Consider the following 20,371-nt stretch of genomic DNA (forward strand, 5'->3'; position numbering starts at 1 on the left):
CTAAGTCTTGTGGAGAAATACTTCGCTTGCTAAATCCGAAGGATTATGTTCGGATGGAACATGGTGCCATTTTGAAGGCGAAACTACTTGAACTATTTTGGCTACTCTATTGGCTACAAAAGTAGTCCAAAAGCAAGGAGGTTTTGCTAACCACGATAATACAATGGTGGAATCTGTCCAACAATGTAATGAAAATTTATCAATTTGTAATTGCGGAACAATGTGATCTATCATTTCAGCTAGCAATGTTGCGCCACATAATTCTAGTCGTGGAATCGACAATGTCTTGATTGGTGCAACTTTGGTTTTAGAAGCTACCAAATGGGTACTTACGGACTCATTATTTTTTATACGGATATATAAGGTCGCAGCGTATGCTTTTTCTGAAGCATCGCTGAACCCATGAAGTTGTACGATGCTGCTAGGACAATATTGGAACCACCTAGGAATTTTGATGGAATTTACGTGAGAATAGTCGGATTGAAAGGCTATCCATTTTTTCAAAGTCTCTGGAGACAACTTTTCATCCCACCCTGTAGAATCAATCCACACTTGTTGCATAATTATCTTAGCCACTATGATGCATGGAGCTAACCAGCCTGCTGGGTCAAATAATTATGAAATTTGGGATAATACTTCCAGTTTCGTGTAGGAGCAAGTGGTTGGAAATTCCTGGACAACAAAGAAAAATGAATCGGACCGAGCATTCCAACGAATGCCAAGAGTTTTGGCAGTGCTAGAATCGTCAAATTCTAAAAAATCAGCATTCAGCAAATCAGAAGATGGAATGTCAGCTAAAATGGATTTGGAATTTGAAGTCCATTTCCGCATTTGAAAACCTGCTGACTTCAATGCTAAAATCAGCTGGTTTCTAGACTCAACCGCTTCGGGAATTGTATGGGAGCCGACTAAAGCATCGTCCACATACATTGAGCTTCTAAGAATTTTGCTAGCTTTGGGATACGTAGCCTCGACATCATCTGCCAGTTGTAAAATGGTGCGGATCGCCAAATAGGGCGCACAATTTACACCGAAAGTGGCTGTCTTGAGTTCAAACGTCTCTAAAGGATCTTGTGGATCTTTTCGGAAAAGTATACGTTGGAAGGACGTTTGTGTGGGATCGACAAGAATTTGGCGATACATTTTGGTTATATCGCCATTGAATACAAATCGGAACAACCGCCAATTGAGAATGAGTAATATGAGCTCATTCTGTAAAATGGGACCAGTATGCAATATATCATTTAGGCTTACCCCATTGGATGTTGGGGCCGAAGCATTAAATACTACTCGGACTTTAGTAGTAACGCTTTCGGGCCTAATAACCGCATGATGCGGAAGATAGTAGCTTTTGGAATTATCAGAATCTGTATTAGGGGTAACCCTTGTCATATGGCCAAGGGTAATATATTCTTCCAAGACGCTATCGTATTCATTCTTAAAAGAAAGTGTACGAGTTAAACGAGCCTCATTCCGAAAATATTGGGCGATTGCAATTTTTCGAGATCGATCAATATTGATATCTCTTGGAAATGATTCTTTGAATGGGAGAGATACAATATATCTCCCCTCATTATTCCGTCTTGTAGTACGACTGTACAATTCTTCACAGTATGTATCAGATAAAGAAGCAAATTTCTTCTTGGGAAGGTCTTCCACCTCCCAAAAGCGTGAAATCTCCTTATCAAGTGAGATTTCACAGAAGTACGAAACAATACGAGAATTATTCGTTGCAGTGTTTGGAATGGGTCCTGTTAGTATCCATCCAAATACTGACTCCTGGGCCATAAGAGAGCCACAAATATGTCGCTTGAGGCCAGGAAGCAAAATGGACGGAAGGATATCTGCCCCTAAAAGGATATCAATTTTGGAACTCTCGTAGAATCTTGGGTCAGCGAGGGGAATTGTGGGCAGATCTGAAAGTGAACTAGTGTCAAACGAGCTTGATGGAAGATTTCCGGAGAGATATGGCACGACAAGTGCCGTCGTGAAAACTTCTATATTTTCATCGATATTGGAACCGAGGCCAAATGAACATTCCTTTTGTACCGCCGCAGAAATAGTATTATTTAAACCAGAAATTTTGGCGCTGGTACGTCGAAAAGGAAGTTTCAACATGTTAAAAAGTTTTTGTGAAACAAAAGTCCCTTCTGAACCCGAGTCGACTAATGCTCGAGCCGTATAGGACAAACCGCTGTGGCAAACTTTCACTACTGCCGTTCCTAATAAGACACCACTAGAACTCGAAGTGAAACACGAATGAACTATACCGCTGCCCGATGAATTAGTGGACTGTAAAGAACTCGAGGAAGATGGAAGCGGTGTAGCATTTGCATTAGAATTGGTGTCAGTAGGCTGGAAATTTTGTGGTCTATGGAGTAGAGTATTATGTCTCTTACCACAGATACGGCAAGAATTTTTACTTGTACATGTTTTCGCTGTGTGTACTTTCGAAAAACAGTTTATACAAAGATTACTGCCTTTAATTTCAGCGAATCTCTTGTTGAGATCCATTTTCAGGAATTTGGGACATTTTCGGATAATGTGGTTATCCTTTGGGCATAATCTGCATTTTGGTTCTGAAACATTGTTTTGGAATGATTTGACATGTGACGAATTGTCCCGATTACTGGATTTACCAGGTGGAGGCTTTGACCGACTTGTAGAGCTCGGGTCCTGCTTCCTAATTTCCGAAACAGACCTTAAAGTCTTATGTCGATTTGTTAAAAACAAGTCCATCTCAGACCATTTAGGAATAATGGTCCTGTCTGACAGGGTCTGTTCCCATAACGTCAAAGTGGAATCTGGAAGACGATTGGAACATATAAACGTAAATATTGGGTCCCAAGTATCCACCTGGATATCGTGTTTTTTCAGAAGTGAAATACACGTATTCATGTCTCTTTGGAGCTTTTTCAAAGCAGCTCCAGATTCGGACGAAATAGCTGGAATAGCGAATAAATTTTTCAATTGGATGTTAACAAGAATCCTTTTATTTTCGAATCGCGTTGAAAGACTTTTCCACGCCACGTCGAGATTATCGTTTGTAAGAAGGAACTTGGCAACTATGTCATGCGGCACCCCTTTTGTCCTCTGATTGAGGTGAAACAATTTCTCAACAGCACTCAACCTTGGGTTATTTAAGCAAACTGCTTTGAAGATGTCCCTGAAGGTTGGCCATGCCGAGAAGTCACCTCCAAAGGTTGGGATCTCACATGGCGGCAACTTGAACCCATTTATGGGTTCCGAATTAGGAGTGTGTGAAAAAACAATTTGAGGACTTGGCTGGGTGCCTCTGGAGAGAGACTGTTCATGCAAAGCTTCACGTAAAAGTGCATTGCACCGACAAAATGACCCATACGCGCTTTTGAATTTCCCCTTTACCGTCTCCGTCTCGGAAGCCACATCGTCGTCTTTCTCCTCTTTATCATCCTCATCGATATCCTGGAGACATTGATCATAAGTGAGCTTAACATCTGCCCACAGCGTTTTTATTTCCTCCATATGAGTCTCGATAATGTAAGACGATGTTAAAGGGGAATTCTTATCATTAAGGTGGGCTTCGAACTCCACCAATCGGACAGAAACGCGTATAAAACGATTAAGAGACATATCGAAAAAATATAGAATAAATTCAAATCAAAAATTTAACTATTATTAAAATTTAGAAGTGGATTCGAGTCTGAACTTTTTCCGGATGGAAATGAAAAATGAGAAATTGAAACCTTGCGATGATATCACCGAATACAAAATGTTGGCTTAATAATAGCCTTGAATAGATAAGGATTTTACAAAGAATACAATAAAATCAGAAAACAAATTTACAATGTGAAATTCAGTATTTAAATATATATGCCCCCATTCAAATGATTTATGAATAGTTTTTCCAGGGGTAGATATGGGAGAAGTAGCTTTGATCATGGAATTTCACTTTTTTATATATATTCTCGGATTGATGGAATAATATAGAAACGTACCCCAAAGTAAAATACTATAATAGCATATTGTAGTAAACGCCGATAAAAATTGGTATTTACAAAAAAAAAAAATTAAAACGTGTTTTGGCAACCCTACTACTTTACAACCTTGAGCGTGAGATATTGATATTCAAAAGATACAATGTATACGCGGTTGGGTAAACACAGAAATTATATTCATTTGCATCAAAGTGAGATCACAAAAAATTTAATATCAAAACATATCTCCGATGAAATACATTCCACATGATTTATATAAAGAGAGCGAGAGAAATAATTTACTGACTAGGGCTAGTGTGAATGTGGGTGTGAGTTGAAGTGAGAATGGGTGATAAGAGAATGGGAATGAGTGTGAGAGACTGGAGTGCAAGTGGTGATGCGTACACCGAAGAAAAAATCTCGTTAAAAGTTGATGGAAAATATAACTTGACAACTCAAATTATTATTTTTTTTATTTATTTTTTTTTTATAGCCAACGTTATTTCATTTCCTTTTTTTTTCACAACTCAGTGCAATTCCGCTTATCACAAATATGTTTATGGGCTAATCGTCGGTACATAACTCAATGATTAGTCCAATACACTAAAGCACAAAACCATTTTCATACGATTACAAAAAAATGTAAGCATAAATTAGTACACGGTAAAAATGATCATGATTCCAATTTCTGCTTTTAGACAGTGTTTCCGTTAATCTAAGGAGTAATTCTAAATACAGTGGTTAAAGATACACCAGAACATTAATTTTTTCTGTACTTCTAATCCTAAGAGTTTAGGATTAGAAGTAGAGGTTGTCCTGTAACTAAGTATAATGTGGTCACTTCTACACTGAAAAAACAGTGAACCCTTTTCCATTGCAAAATGAACTAAACTGTAGTAATATTGACCATGATTTAGCCCTTAAGATTTTTTTTCAACTTGTCTAGTTTATAATTTTCTTAAATTTTAGTTCATCTATAACATTGTAGTTTAGTTCATTTTTACAACACCATACGATTTATATACCCCTACCAAGTTAAAAAGTCAGTATTATTTTGGTTTACTTGCTTATTTTGTGGGAAACCCGATAATAAAAATTGGTTAACAGTCTCTTTAAAATGTCGACGACTAAACTATTTTTAAACCAATTTAAACCAAAAGGAACAACAAACCGTTTTACTATTATGAAAATTTTCATACATTAAAATTAAACTTTCTTTAAGCAAAAGTACTTTATTATAAAAACTTATGATGAGAGTTCTTAATACAATGTTTTTTGTGAATAAAAATTATGACCACGTGGAACAGAGAGTAGTTCATTTAAACCCGCTGTTTGGACATTTTGACTAATACAATGTCCAAATTCATCCGGAAATGAATATTAATTTTTTACATAGAATAATAAAAATTTCAACATATTTTCCTAAATATTCTTAATAACTTTTTTCTAAACTACCGATAAAATATTAATAACTTTCATTTAAAATGTTTAATAAACAAACACCAATATATGTCTCAAAAATCCAAAATATTCCATGCCTTTATATTCCCTTGTTGCATACCTACTTAAAAGATGCAACAGCCCACGCCAACTATACAACTGAAGCATGCCAAACCAAACCAAGCAAAACCAAAACATTCCTACAACAACAAAAACACATGTGCCTTTATTGAAAACAACACCTCATCCAGCCAAATAAACCATCCACGAATAACAAACACACACACAAACCACTAAATGAACAAAAATAAAAACAAAGATCTCTGTACTATGCATTAGTTCATCGCATCTGCTGACAATTTACTCTAAGAATAATATTCGTAAAGGCACACCAGTTTATGAACTATGAAACATTTAACTTAAAATTTGCAAAAACTTCATGAAATGTTATCTACCATTTTTGACGAAAATGTCTATAAATTTAATTACATGTGAACTAAAAATATTTCATTGGGTAATTTTATACCAACAATTATTAACTATAGGAATTGTCAATAAGAAATTGCTATCCACTTTCAAGTTCATTTTCCGTAAAAAAATATTTTCTCATACAAAAAAATCTTATAGTAAATTGCACTTATTATTTAGAAAGTACTTTACATTTCACAAGTAGTTTTATAGCATGACAAACGAATTTTTAACTACCAGTTAAGACATTTTTTAAGGAAACTTCCATCGTATTTTGTAGGCCATGAACTAAACGATTGCTACTTAGAATTTGTAAAATTTCCTTTCGAGTAGTTAATTTTCGTTGAAGATACGAAAAATGAACTAAAATTCTGGAAAATTCTTGTAATAAATTATTGTAAAAATCTTCTTAAATTTACGAGACACTTTTTTTTCTGTGTATGTGGTGTGGATCTTAATAGGGGAGAATAGAGGGGTAACGTATAAAATGAGAGAAAGCGTGCAGCACTACGCAAAACAATAGAAGTGAGGGATCAAAATTTTCCTCTGGTATGTTAAATAAAAAAGAATGGAAAAATGGGATTAATCAATAATAGAAAGGTAGAATGCTGAAATATAATGGGAGAGAGTTATGGGTGATGGAGGTTGTGGTGAGGAGGGATCGCTGTAAAGTAGGAAGCATAGGCATAATATCATTACAGTGCCATGTTAGAATTATAACAGGCATCTGTCACATACATACATATTCATATAAGGCTGTAAATGTAGGCAAAATAACACATGGGCCAAAAAATGCGACTTTTATTTTTCAGCGATTTGCGACTCACCAATAAATTTTCCGGGCGAATAATTATCGTAAATATGACATTCCTTAAGTCACGCAGATATGAATAACACTCCTTAAACCAAAATTTTCCGCCAGCAAACCACGAATTAGTCACTCCACAGCAAAGTAAAATCTCTTTCCTTTCGATAACATTCAATGTAATTGGATATTTGGCAAAGACAATGAATAGTATGAATTTTGCGTATTTGTTTGATTTTCCTTTCCGTTCAAAGTTAGAAATTCACAAAATTGGCAATAACTTTATATTCTTTAATTATTTACTTTTTACTTTGCACAAAACGTTAATATTCTTTTTTAATTATACGACCTCTAATTTTCTTGCGTTATTGTATTGATCACACCGAATAGCACTTGAATAATGATGTAGAGAAAAAATGGAAACGTCAACTAACCTGTTAATATGATGAGTGCAGGTAAGTGGAGCAATGGTATGGAGCAGTGATGCGGAGCAGAATTCTCAGAGAGTACACCAATCACAGAGTTGATAGAATCCGGTTCGAAGGACCAAAAATGTTTATGTATGTGGGAGCAATCAATCTGTTGGAGGGAGAATCTCATGAGCCAAAACAAAGTTCACAACTATTTTGAATAGTAGGTGACTTTGTACTCCGGATGATATTAGGAGTTTGAAAGAAACCAATAATCAGAGAATGAAACGAAAAGAATAAAAACACAAATGGATTTCAGATGTGTGGAATAATACAGGATTTATTTTCTGTATAAAGGTCTTACCAGTATGGATTGTAAATTTGAATAGAACATAGGTTTTTCAGTTTCTGCGGAAATTGTACTTTGACATTGTTTGACAAGGTGGTGAATTTATGTTGTTTTCAAAATTTATCGATATCATTTTTACATGTATCTTTAAGGCAATTGGCCATTCTTAAAATCTCAATAGGGAATGCATTAAAGAAAAAAAATATTATTTATATGAAAAATTTAGGTGTTTATGTGGCATAAACACATACTACTATATTAAATTTTTACTACGAAATTGTAAAGTGTGTTTTATAAAAGACTTTTTCCGGTAAATTGTATTATAACATGGTGGGGAAAGATCCAAAGCAACAATTGAATAAGTTTATTTTCTTTAAAAGAAATTATTAAAGAAAAGTAAAAGGGTAAACATGGCCATTTTAACGTGATAATGCCAATTTATACCGGCCTTAAGAATTCAATTAAGTACAAAATTATTCGTTAATAAAAATTCATATTTATTTGTATTTCTAAATTAATGGTGTTACATGCTAGCAAACAATTGTTCACACCAAAATAAATTTATGTGCTGTTTTAAAATTACTGTTTAGAATTTAAATATAATGTGCTTTTGAATGGTTATCGTTAACCTTAGGATTCGATGGAAAAATATTTATATATACTCGACTTCACGTTCTTCTTTTGTAAGAGTTTTTGAATTTCTTCGAAAATTTTAAACTTGTATACAAAAACCTTTATTTGTTACACAATTTTTATTTTTGCAATAAAAAAATAATATTTGATTTGATCTCAGTCCATTTCGTTTATATCAAGCACTTTTCTTTTCTGACTTTAAGTCTTTTATAAAACATACTTTACAATTTCGTAGTAAAAATTGAATATAATAGTATGTAATGCTGAACACCTTTTCGGGAACTTCCAAACGTATTTGGAATATATGTTAAAAAATATATTTAAAAAAAAAATGGTGTTGGTCGAAGCAGGGATCGAACCCAGGTCCCCTGTCACGCAGGGCGGACGACCAACCACTGCTCCACGCTGCCAACAAACGTATGTTTAACAATGTTATGTTGTTAAACAATGTTATGTTTGCATCGGCTCGTGGGCGCCGCAAGCTATGCTATATAAATATAACTTATAACGATAATTATCTCTTGATGATCATAACAGCTACGTAGCCCAGTGGTTAGTGTGCTGGCTTACAAACTGTGTGGTCCGCTGTCCGGCAAAAGGTAAAATTGAAAAAAAACATATAAAATTTAATAATTTCTTCTAAAATGTTTGTATTACAGAAAAAGGTGCTAAGAACTAAAAAACTCATGGAAGTGAAAAAAATGTGAGGCAATACACAATTAGGCAGAAAAAAAATTTTGAGCACAATATTCTTTGGGAGAAAATTCTTCTAAGCATATAATATTTTTGGGTCCAAAATGTTTCCAAACATATTATATGTTCACATAAGAACATATAGTTTTTTGGAAGACAACATTATTGAATTTGGATGGAAAAATACAAAATGTTTGGAACTTAGACGACCCAAACATATTATATTGTTTAGACCAATATGCTTTCAAACATATTATATATTGGAAGAAATCAAACATATAAATGTTTGGGCAATACCCAAAAATGTATATGCTTGAAGCAAAATATGTTTGGGAGTATATGTTACAGAAGCGATTTTTTTTTGAGGGTGTATCTCACGTTTCGGGATAGTGGAGTCATATCTATTAGATTTGATCCCAAAAAGCTTCCAGTTTTTCCTTATGTTATAATTACATTTATTAACAGGCGGTCTGAATAATGTTGTCTCGCACTTGTCCGTGTTTATTTTCATGTTCCAATCTATAGTATATTTTTCAACTTGATCAAATAAGCTTTGAAGCCCATCGTTAATCCCTTCCACTGAATTGTCAGCGTAATATATTACAATGTCGTCAGCATAAGAGATGCTATTTTGAATTTTCTTGATTATATCGGATAAAAATATATTGAATAAGATCGGTGAATTAACTGTTCCTTGTTCAAGACCATTAAACGTTTTAAAAGTTCTTTTACTGCATAACTCCCGATTATGAATTCTGAAAAATTTATCACTGATCATATTGTGTATGAGTACAATAAAATGAATAGGAAAATCATAAGTCATCAGTTTGAAAATTAAGCCAGGAATCCAAACATTATCAAACGTCTTTTCCAAATCAATGAAGCAAGCTCCTGTATAGCGTTGCTGGTTCGAGTTCCAATTGATATCTGAAACCAATAGATGTATGCATTGATTGTAGAATGTTTGTATCGAAACCCAAACTGTCTTTCACTAAGTAAATTCTTTTCCTTACAAAATTTGTCTTTGCTAATATTGGGTAATAAACTTATGGGGCGTAAATTTTTTGGATAACAACAGGCTTTGTTTTTCTTTGGTATAATTACTTTGGATTTTTTCCATTCAACAGGAAAATAAGAATTGTTTAACATATTATTGAACAATGTACAATAATCTAAAATTATTACATCAGGTAAATTTTTTAAAACAATGTTTGGGATTCCGTCATTGCCCGTTGACAATTTCGGCCTTAGGCTATTGAAGATATAAATAGTATCGTTTTTAGTTAGAAAATAATGCTTGGTTCGAGACTCATCTACAGAGTTTGCTCTATATTCTGAAATGAAGTTTGTTATTCTGTCAATTTCTCTCAAAATTGCTTTTAATTACCAAAAATCTTTCATAGAACCCATTGACCTGTACTTGTAGAGCGTTATCATTGTTTATAGGTCGATGAGAATGAATCTCCTCAAAGAATGAGCCTACACGGTTGAAAAAGACTGTTTTTCATATGTTTGGCTATAAACATTATATGTTTGGAACACAAATTTTTAAACACAATATTTTTGGGTGCAAGCATATAATGTTCATAAACTAGCATAACGTGTTTGGGACATATATGTTAATATGTTGGAACATATTATGTTTGGGACATAAAATGTTTGTAAATATAATATGCTTGAATGCAAACATATATTAATTTAGAAATAGCCTATAAACATATATGTGTTTAGTAGCTTGGAGCGCTATTTAACAGGGAGCGATATTGAATTAAGTTGGTGGTTGTTGCTTGTTATTACAAAATTAACATTTTATTTTTCCTTGGGCAATTGATCAGCTACTTCTTTGATCCTTACAAAGTGTGTGGTCCGCTGTTCGAATCCCCGTCCGGCAAAAGGTAAAATTAAAATAAAATAAAAAATCAAAAAATTGAATAATTTCTTCTACAATGTTTGTATTACAGAAAAAGGTGCTAAGAACTAAAAAATCTCGTGGAAGTGAGAAAGATGTCGGGGAATATACAATTGGTCAGAAACAAAATTTTGAGCATTCAGGTCGAAAACCTATGTTGTTAGCACCTATATTACCTGTTTATTTTCATAATTCATTATGATTGTAAATATATAAATAAATAAATAAAATTTTGAGCACAATATTGTTTGGGAGAATTTTTTTTAAGCATATAATATTTTTGGGTGCAAAATGCTTCCAAACATATTATATGGTCACATAATAACATATTGTTTTTTGGAAGACAACATTATTGAATTTGGATGCAAAAATACAAAATGTTTGGAACTTAGACTACCCAAACATATATTGTTTAGAACAATATGCTTTCAAACATATTATACATTGGTAGAGATCAAACATATAAATGTTTGGGCAATAGCCAAAAATGTATATGCTTGAAGCAAAATATGTTTGGGAGTATATGTTACAGAAGCGATTTTTTGTGAGGGTGTACAACATCTAACATGTCTTTCGGATCTCTAACAATAAAATGTCCTGAGTTATCTACTTCTACATTCTCATTATTTATGCCGCTTTAATAAGTAATTGTCTAGATTGAATAGGGATTTTTAAATATTGCAAATTAAGTGGTTGGAACACCCTCAAAAAAAATCGCTTCTCTAACATATGTTCCAAACATATTTTGCAGGAAACATATATATTATTATATATTGTTTTATGTGAACATATTGTATGTTTGGAAGCATTTTGAACCCAAAAATATTATATGCTTGGAAGAATTCTCCCCAAAGAAGATTGTGCTCATTCCCTCATATAATTTTCATTTCCACGAAATTTTTTAGTTCTTGGCACCTTTTTCTGTAATACAAATAATGTTGAAGAAATTATTCAATTTTATAAATTTTTTAAATTTTACCATTCTCCTGGACGGAGAATCGAACCGAGGACCATACAGTTTGTAAGCCATCACACTATCCACTGGGCTACATAGCTGTTATGGCCATCAATAGACAATTATCGTTATAAGTTATATTTATGTAGCATAGTCTGCAGCGTCCACGAGCCGATGCAAACAAAACATTATTTAACAGAAACATACATTTGTTTGCCACATGGAGCAATGGTTAGCATGTCCGCCTTTCATGCAAAGGGTCGTGGGTTCAATCCCTGCTCCGACCGTACACCATGTTGTTTTTTTTAATTTACACATTTATATTTATACTATATTAAATTTTTATAATGAAACATCGAAATGTGGGTTATTAAAGATTTACAGTCAGAAACAGTGCTTGATATAAACGAAATGGACTGAGGTTTGGATAAAATATTATTTTTTTTATTGGAAAAATAACAATTTTGTAATAAAAAACTGTTTTTGGTATAAAAGTTTGAAATTTTGGAAGGAATCCAAAAACTATAACAAAAGAAGAACGTGGAGTCGAGTATAAACATAAATAATTTTATAATATACACATACATTTATTTAGGGGTGTACAGTTTTTTACATGCTGTTTTTTTCAAAGGTCTATTCTCTTTACTCCGAATACTCATTATAATATTCAAATTAAATAATATTTAGACTTAAGCATATCAAATGTTTGGCCTTGTCATAAAACAGTTTTCCGAAACAACATACAAGCGGTTTCATACAAGTTGCTCTCTTTTGATTCTCTCGCTGTGTTATGTTGATATCTTTCGTCAACCCTCCCAGTTTCCATCTCTATTTCTTTCTCTATACTATCTCTCTCTCTCTCTGTCGCTGTCTGAATAAAATATCACAACATATATATGTTTACTCGAAATTTGTAAATGTATATATGTTTACATTCACACATATTATTTTTATGAAACATTCATGCCCCAAACATAATCTATTCTAACATACTAACATATGTGTCCCAAACATTTAGAGTTAGTTTAGGAACATTACATGTTTGCACTTAAATATATTGTGTTTAAAAATTGTGCCCAAAACAACACATTTTTTTTATATCGGAACATATGAAAAACATATTTTTCTAACAGTGTATGAACATTCTGAATGAAATTAAATAGTGGTTGGTCACTTCCCAAACAAGCTTGAATCTCAATTGCATTGTGATCACTATCGTATTCTAGAGTCGGAAGACAGTTTAAAGTATTATTTTCCTTACGTATATCTAATCTGCAATCCGAGATACACACATCTAAATATCACATCTTGGATAAGAGGGAGATGAAGAGGCATAAAAGGCGAATCAAAAATTTATTTCATTATCGCCTAACCATTCCTTCATTATTCTTCCTTTACCATTATTATTTGTATTTCCCCAATACGAATGTTTGCAGTTAAGATCACCTGCTAGATTATAATAATTGTTTAGATCGTGTAAACCTAGTGATTAAAATAAAGAAGACATTTCTGATTTGAAACTTGAATCATTATTTCCCGAAGGGTAGTGAGCAGAAATAATGTATAAAGATTTATTTGGGATCAAAGGAATTTTAATGATGGACGTTTCGAGAAATTTGAAAGAGTTGATCGTATTATTTGAAAATCGGATGTGTTTTAAATCATTCTTTATTAGTATCGCTGTACCACCACCTCGGGCTGATTTGTCCCTATCCTTCCTGACAATACAATAGTTATCAAATTGAATTTTATGTCTAGAATTTAGTTTTGTTTCATTCAGCAAAACGATATCTGGATTGTGCTTTATCAAGAAGATACGACCTTCAAGTATCTTCGGCTCATTAATATAAGTGAATTTTCATTGATATGAATCAATTTGATACCTTTTGATATGGTTTTAATTTCGCTGGTCATTATATATTAATCATGGAAAAAATTGTATCTATACGCGATGCCTGTAATTGAAGTTGTTTCTGCAAGTTAGCGATTTGATTATTTAAGTTTAACATCATTGTTTTTAATTCTTGCATGAAAGAATTGTTAGTAATAGGGTTATTGTCATTACTATTAATAGTGTTATTAGTGTCGATATTTTCGGAGTTACCACGTAGAACACTTGAGAAACTAATATTTGGTTTGGCAAAAGTTAATACATTATTTGTTTTATTTTGTGTAATTGCTCTTTTTTTCTCTAAGTTTCTGCTGAAGTTCCTTATATCTTACGCAGCCTTTGTACGATGCTGGGTGACCATATTTATTGCATAGGACACAATATAATTTATCCCTTTCTTCTGCAGAGACGTTATTAATGGGGCATTTTCCTCTTTCATGATCATTGTTGCATTTAACACATCTTGGAGGTAAAAAACAATTCGATGCGCTGTGAAAGAACCCCTGGCAGTTTCTGCACTGAGGTATTTCGGCTCGCTTAATATGTTCCCAATAAATGGCACTGTTTAAGTTCAAATTCGTAAGGTCAAAATTTATTCGTTAGATGGGGACTTAAAATCTTGTAAAATGACAATTTCCCCCTCGTTAGAAAATGTACCCTAAGCTCTGGATGCAGCTCTGTGCTTTCAGCACAATTCGTTACATTTTTCTAACGAGTCGCGCCATCACTGTCTTGCGGCATCTAAGCTTTTGTTATTATTCGTTACTGGATTACGTCCGTCCAACGATTGTTTTGTAAAAGGTAAATTAATCTCCCAAAAAATTCAATAAAATTACGTTTTATTGAAACATTATTGAAAAGAAAAACTAAATCCTTGTGTTTTTATTTATTTTATTTCTCGGTGCTACGCATTCATTGGTCCAATCGAGCCGGATACTTGCTTACAGCAATTAATAAAGGATTTTGTTTTGTCTTTTTTTCAAAGGAAAGTGCTGATATTGTGAAGCAACAACAAAAAAGCAGCCACTTTGCAGCCATATTTGTGGAAGATTTCATTTGAAAAATTATTTAAATAATTATTTATCAACACACAGGTGCGTATGTCAGTGTTTTATTAAAATAATTGAGCAAATCGCGAGTGTTTTTAAATTTAAACCGCGGTCGTTTTACAACATCGATACAATTATTTCGTTTTGCCGACGGCAAATTGCATTTCAAAAAACACACATTCGTTGCTACATACGTACGTACATTTCTTTCGTTTGTTTAATTTCGTTTTGTTAAATGATATTCAAGTGAAAGAATAATCAAAATAAAAAGTGAAAAATCTATTGTATATATTGGTGTTGTGTGGTGAATTTAAACGTTGACAGTGCTTATTTACTTCAAAACATTATTTGCAATTACGTTGCCTTTAACTTGAAGTAAATAAAACAATAACAAAATACACGCAGACTCCAAAGGCTCTGTTGGTCGTATTACTATTGTAAACAAACATCAATCGTCACTGCAGTCAACGTTTGAATTACATACCTACGTATGATCAGTGATACACACACGTATATACATACATATTTTTTTTGAGCTGTGTTTCTTTGGTTTATTTGTTAACCCTCACGGGGCCGCGAGTCGTAAATATTTTGAAGAAAATTATAAAAATTTTTGAAATTGAGTTTTTTGGGTTATCGTGTTGTATGACCCATTAGCGTTACGCGCATTAGTAAAAATTATCGTTTTGGTCACTGTGCACCCTACAGGCGGTCCGGTACGATCGTATAATTTTTATTTTATCGTATATATTACGTATATATATTTTTATTTCTATATTTTTTATTATTTGTGATTTTGAATTTTTTTTGGGGAGATTATCTGGCGTGGAAGTGTAGAGGTGTATTTTACAGTCCGTGCACCCTACATTTGGTCTTACAGACATTTTTTTATAATTTCTTATAATTTGTTGAATTTTTTGATCATCTGGATTTCGTGTGTGAAGTTTTGATACAGCGGCAGTATTCTTCGATACACTGAGCGTAATTTTCGTAAATTCATTCATACACTGAGAGAATTAGTTCGAAGATTTTAGTAGAATTTTGAGATTTTTTGAATTCAACTTGAATAATTTGCCTATTTTTTGTACAAGGGGAAAATATGTTGTGATTCGGTACACTGAACGAAAATTAATTGTTTCTACACTGAGAGAAAAATAGTCCAATAGTTTACAAATTGTTTGAAATTTTTGATTTTAAGTTTTGAAGTGGTTGTTTTACGAACAATTGTTTACACTTCAAGAAATTTTGTGGTAATTTCGGTGCAGTGTGAGAATTTGATACACTGAAAGAAAAATTTTGTAAATTTTTGTTTTTGCATTTTTGGGCATTTTGTGCAAATTTATTGATTTTTCGGCCAGTTTTCGCTGTCGATAAGTGCGTGTTCACATACTTTACGAGTTTTTGTGAATTTTTGTGACGCTAAATTATTTTCAATATGCCAGTTAATACATTCGCGCGATTCATTAGAGCCGCTGATGCGGTTGTGAAGTTTGGGACACGGGTTAGCTCTTTGAAGGAGGAGAATTTAGATGTTTATTCTCTAAGGGCTCAGGTCGAAGAGGCGAAATCACTCTGGGAGAGAGTGAAAGAGAGGTATGAGGAGTGTTTAGACGATCTTCAGGAGGATTCAGATAAGGGAAAGGTAGAATCTGCTGACGGCAAGTATGAGGCAACTTATGATGCCTATATTCGTATTGTTTCCTCTATCGAAAGGAAGAATAGAATAGAATAGAATAAAATTTTATTGAGGCTTATTTTCTTTCTTTTACATAGGAATATTCTTTACAGAAGAATGTATTGTCTACTTAGAACTATCTTCGTCTTATTCTAATACACGATGATGTGTGAGAAATGCTACTAGCATGATTGAGATGGAGTATATGTTAACTAACATACATATTGACTAGACAATAAGGCTTGCTCGCGGCCTTAACAGAGACCTGACAGGCAATGGTTGCTGTCAAACATAAATAAATAATAAATATAAAAACAAAACAACAGTCTACAAACTAAATAACGAAAGCAAACATAGTGTCTGCTGATAACAAGAGTGTTTAAGTGTCTGCTATATAATACGATTGCAGAATACATGAAACAATATAGATATGTAATTTTTCTTAAGTGAATGTATGTGTGTACTTGTATATGGTAACATAATTGTATATATCACAGTTTGATGTTATAGCATTTAAAGTGACTACAATTGAAGCGGTCGTTCAGGTACATTTTGAACTGTGGTATTTGATACCAAGATTTTGTAAAATTTGTTTTTTTTTTTGTTGTCTTGGATTTAGTTTAAAACTTATACTAAATTATTTTCTTTTTTTATGTGTTTTAGCCCCTGTGGGAGCCAGATGTTGTTTTTTTGTAGAGAGGAGGCAGATCGTGGATCGTTGAGTTGCTGAGGATTTCATTGAGGATTCCAACGGAGGAAAGGTAAGTTGATTCAGCCCATATAGTTTGTCTTTCAATGTCATAGATTTCGTTCATTAGGATATTTTCGTGGTTTTGCAGTTTTTCGGCAAAAAGTTTTTGATGTCGAAGAGCGTATGTGCAAAATGACTCAACTCCTGAGTTTTCATATATATAAGTATTGGAATATTTCTTTGTCCTGTGTGCATAGTGTTTGTTCACACACTTACGCAGGATTTTCCGTTCAAATATTTCCACCTCTTTGGCTACTGTTGGGGATATAGTGAACCATATAGGGAATCCGTATAATAGCACGGACCTAATCGCCACCTTGTATAGGAGCAGTTTTGTTTGCATGGGTAAGTATTTGTTGTTAAATAGAAATGAAAAAGACCCAGCTATTCTTTTTGCTTTTTGTAGTGTTGTTCTTCCATGCGAGTTGAATTTCAATAGATTGTCAAATGATACTCCTAAGTATTTGAAAGATGTTTTAAATGGTATTTCAATTCCATCTAGGAAGGCGGCTAGTGTCTTACTTTCTGGGACAACATTTTTCGGACATTTTCCGGACGCGTTTCGGATGCAAATGGCTTCGGATTTTGCAGCGTTAATCTTGATGCCCCACGTTTTATAAAAATTGCTGATAATGTTCAGATGGTTTGACGCGTTGTGTAAGGCTTGGCATGGTGATTTATGATGCGAGTATATTATGCAGTCATCAGCATATAGAATGGCTTTGGAATAGTTAGTAGTGTGTGGGAAATCGTGAAGGAAGAGGTTAAACAGGAATGGAGCAAGGACACTTCCCTGTGGTACCCCACTACTAATCATTCCTGTTGTAGACGACGTGTCTTGTACAGAGACTAGAAATTTCCGTGCTGATAAATAGCTCATGGTCAACTTGATGAGATAAGGATCGATACCAAGGCCTGTCAATTTGTAGAGAATTCCTTTATGACAAACAGAGTCAAATGCCTTTTCTATATCCAAAGAGATTGCCACTGTGCAAGTTTGGTATCGTAGTCCTGCAATGATGTCATTGTGAAATTTTAGTAGAGCATGTTGGGTTGAGTGTTTTCGTTTAAATCCAAATTGAAAGTTTGATATAGGATCTATAATAAGCTCCTTTTCGATTTTATCTTTCACTAATTGTTCCATTACTTTCCCAACATTGGACAGTAAAGAAATTGGACGAAAATCAGCAGTTGTCATAGCGTCTTGCTTCTTTTTAATGGGTATGATTTTTGCCATTTTCCAATCTGTTGGAAAATACCCGTTGTTGATGCAGTGATTGTATATTAACGTAAATAACTTTATTGTTGAATCTGGAAATTTCTTAATGATGAAGTTTGAAATTCCATCGATACCACAGGATCTTTTATTATTCAGTGCATTAATAACCTCTTTAACCTTTTCAGGACTTGTGAAGTGGTAGTCATCCGGATTGTCAAGAGAGCGAAAATGTTGATTAAAAGTGTAAATGTGTTCTGGAATGGATTCTACGCAAGATGTCACCTTATTGTCCAGATCAGGTACTGGATTTAATGGAATGGTTTCACGAAATGTTGATGAATAAAAGTTTTTGAATTGATCTGCTATTTCACTGCTGCTTGTAATTATTGTGCCATCGGCACATAGTTGATTGCAAAAAGGAGATTTATTTTTACCAGATATACTATAAATATCTTTAAACGCTGAAGGACCTGGTTTTATGTTAGCCAGTTTATTTCTAAACTTTTGAGCGCTTTCCAATGCTATTGTTTCTTTTAAAATTATCTTTAAAAGTTGAATTTGCTTAGATAAAATCTTATACTGGCTACTAAGTCTGTTCCCATGCCTGTGAAATATCTTCTTAAGCTCTTTTTGCCATTGATGTTTGATTTTTAGTATTTTTTTAGCTTTCTCCGACAGGGGAGGTTTGCCATCTTTGATGACTGTTTTGGCAGAATGATTATTATGTACATTGGTGAAAGCACTATTGAACTGTGTTATGAGAGAATCAATCTCTTGATTATTGAGATTAATTGAGTGTTCTGGAGTAATTTGACGCGTCACGCTATCCAAATCATTGCGAAAATTATCCCAATTCGTATTTTTGTATGAAATAAAGGTTCGCGGTGAAACCATTATAATATCTGAACACATTTTTAATTTCAGCAAAAGTGGAAAATGATCTGAAAAGGTTGAAAGGGATGAGATTTCGAAGTTACTGCTGATTCTGTCAATGAGGTTAGCACTTATTAAAAAGTGATCCAGGAAGGATTGCCCGTTTGGATAAGATGGTGAAGTATCACATAGGCGAGTAATATCTATGCTGTTATCATCTAGCCATTTCGACAGAGTTTTACCATTCGGGTTATCTGAACTATCACCCCATACCATGTTTCTTGCGTTCAAGTCACCGCCTAGAACAAATCCATCGTAATTACCACATAGTTGTAGTAATTTCTGAAGATCGGAATTCAGAGAGTGTATGTTGATGCTACATGGAATGTAAACTGATCCAACTAAGTACCTTTTGTTTCCATTGTTGGACGATGATTCAATTTGCACTAAACATGATTTGATTCCAACACTATTAAGAGTCGTGCGGACGTATTTGTATGAGTTTTTTATGGCAATAGCAGTCCCTAACGCCGAATTGTCATGAATGAAATAGTAACCTTCAAGTTTTGGTCTCATGTTCCTTCGGAGACGACACTCCTGTATGAATCCAAAGTCGATGTTTTTGTTTTGTAGAATTTTTTGTAATTCAATTTGTCTACTTTTATCGATCAGAGATCGGACATTGAAAGTTAAAAAGTTTAATGATCTATGGTCCATAGCCATATTGTGTTTTAACTTTGTTGAAAAGACGCAAAAATTCGGCTTTTGCATCAGCTTTTGGCATATTTTGAAATTCGTTCATAAAAATACATATCTCCTGCTCTAGGGTCAGTTCTTGGGGTTCCAAGAAGTAGTTGGCTAGTTTCAGGAAGTCTTCAACAAAACTTGGTTTATTTTGTTTGCCACTTTCTTCCGAAGTGGCTGGTTTGAAAAGACTAGCAAATGATTTGCTTGAGGTTCTGACGGAGTAATTCAGAGCTCTTTTTACGTTGTTAGCTGCAATGGCTATTTGTTCCAACGCTGTATGTAACCGTTCTTTCTTAGCAGCAACATACTTTCTGTAAGTAGGACAACCTCTCCAATTAGCTGGGTGTCCAGGTTTATTGCAGTTTTTACAATATGGTTCTGACGTGTCAGATCTCTGCCTCTGACATTCACCCGGTCCATGATTATTTTCACACTTCACACATCTGTATGCCGAATTGCAGTTGCGGGCACTATGACCCCAACGTTGACACCTACGGCATTGAATCTCAGTGTCTTTTTTTTTGGGTTTTTCCCAAACAATTACTTGG

At 33.7% G+C, this 20,371-nt stretch overlaps 2 protein-coding genes across 2 annotated transcripts; both read right to left on the reverse strand.

Annotated features, from left to right (window-relative positions):
* Positions 1-561, reverse strand: LOC142224806 (uncharacterized). Its single transcript, XM_075294590.1, has one exon. The coding sequence runs from the start codon at positions 559-561 to the stop codon at positions 1-3; it is 561 nt and encodes a 186-aa protein (XP_075150705.1).
* Positions 562-615: 54 nt separating this feature from the next.
* On the reverse strand, positions 616-3,612 carry LOC142224807 (uncharacterized). The gene has a single exon (XM_075294591.1). It carries the CDS (start codon positions 3,610-3,612, stop codon positions 616-618), a length of 2,997 nt encoding a protein of 998 aa, XP_075150706.1.
* Between the last annotated feature and the right edge of the window lie 16,759 nt (positions 3,613-20,371).

This window comes from Haematobia irritans, chromosome 2, assembly GCF_050003625.1.
Source record: "Haematobia irritans isolate KBUSLIRL chromosome 2, ASM5000362v1, whole genome shotgun sequence".
Taxonomy (NCBI): Eukaryota; Metazoa; Arthropoda; class Insecta; order Diptera; family Muscidae; genus Haematobia; species Haematobia irritans.

Coding starts and splice junctions, on each gene's coding strand:
- LOC142224806 (XM_075294590.1), bottom strand. CDS start 561: ATGCAACAAGTGTGGATTGATTCTACAGGGTGGGATGAAAAGTTGTCT.
- LOC142224807 (XM_075294591.1), bottom strand. CDS start 3,612: ATGTCTCTTAATCGTTTTATACGCGTTTCTGTCCGATTGGTGGAGTTC.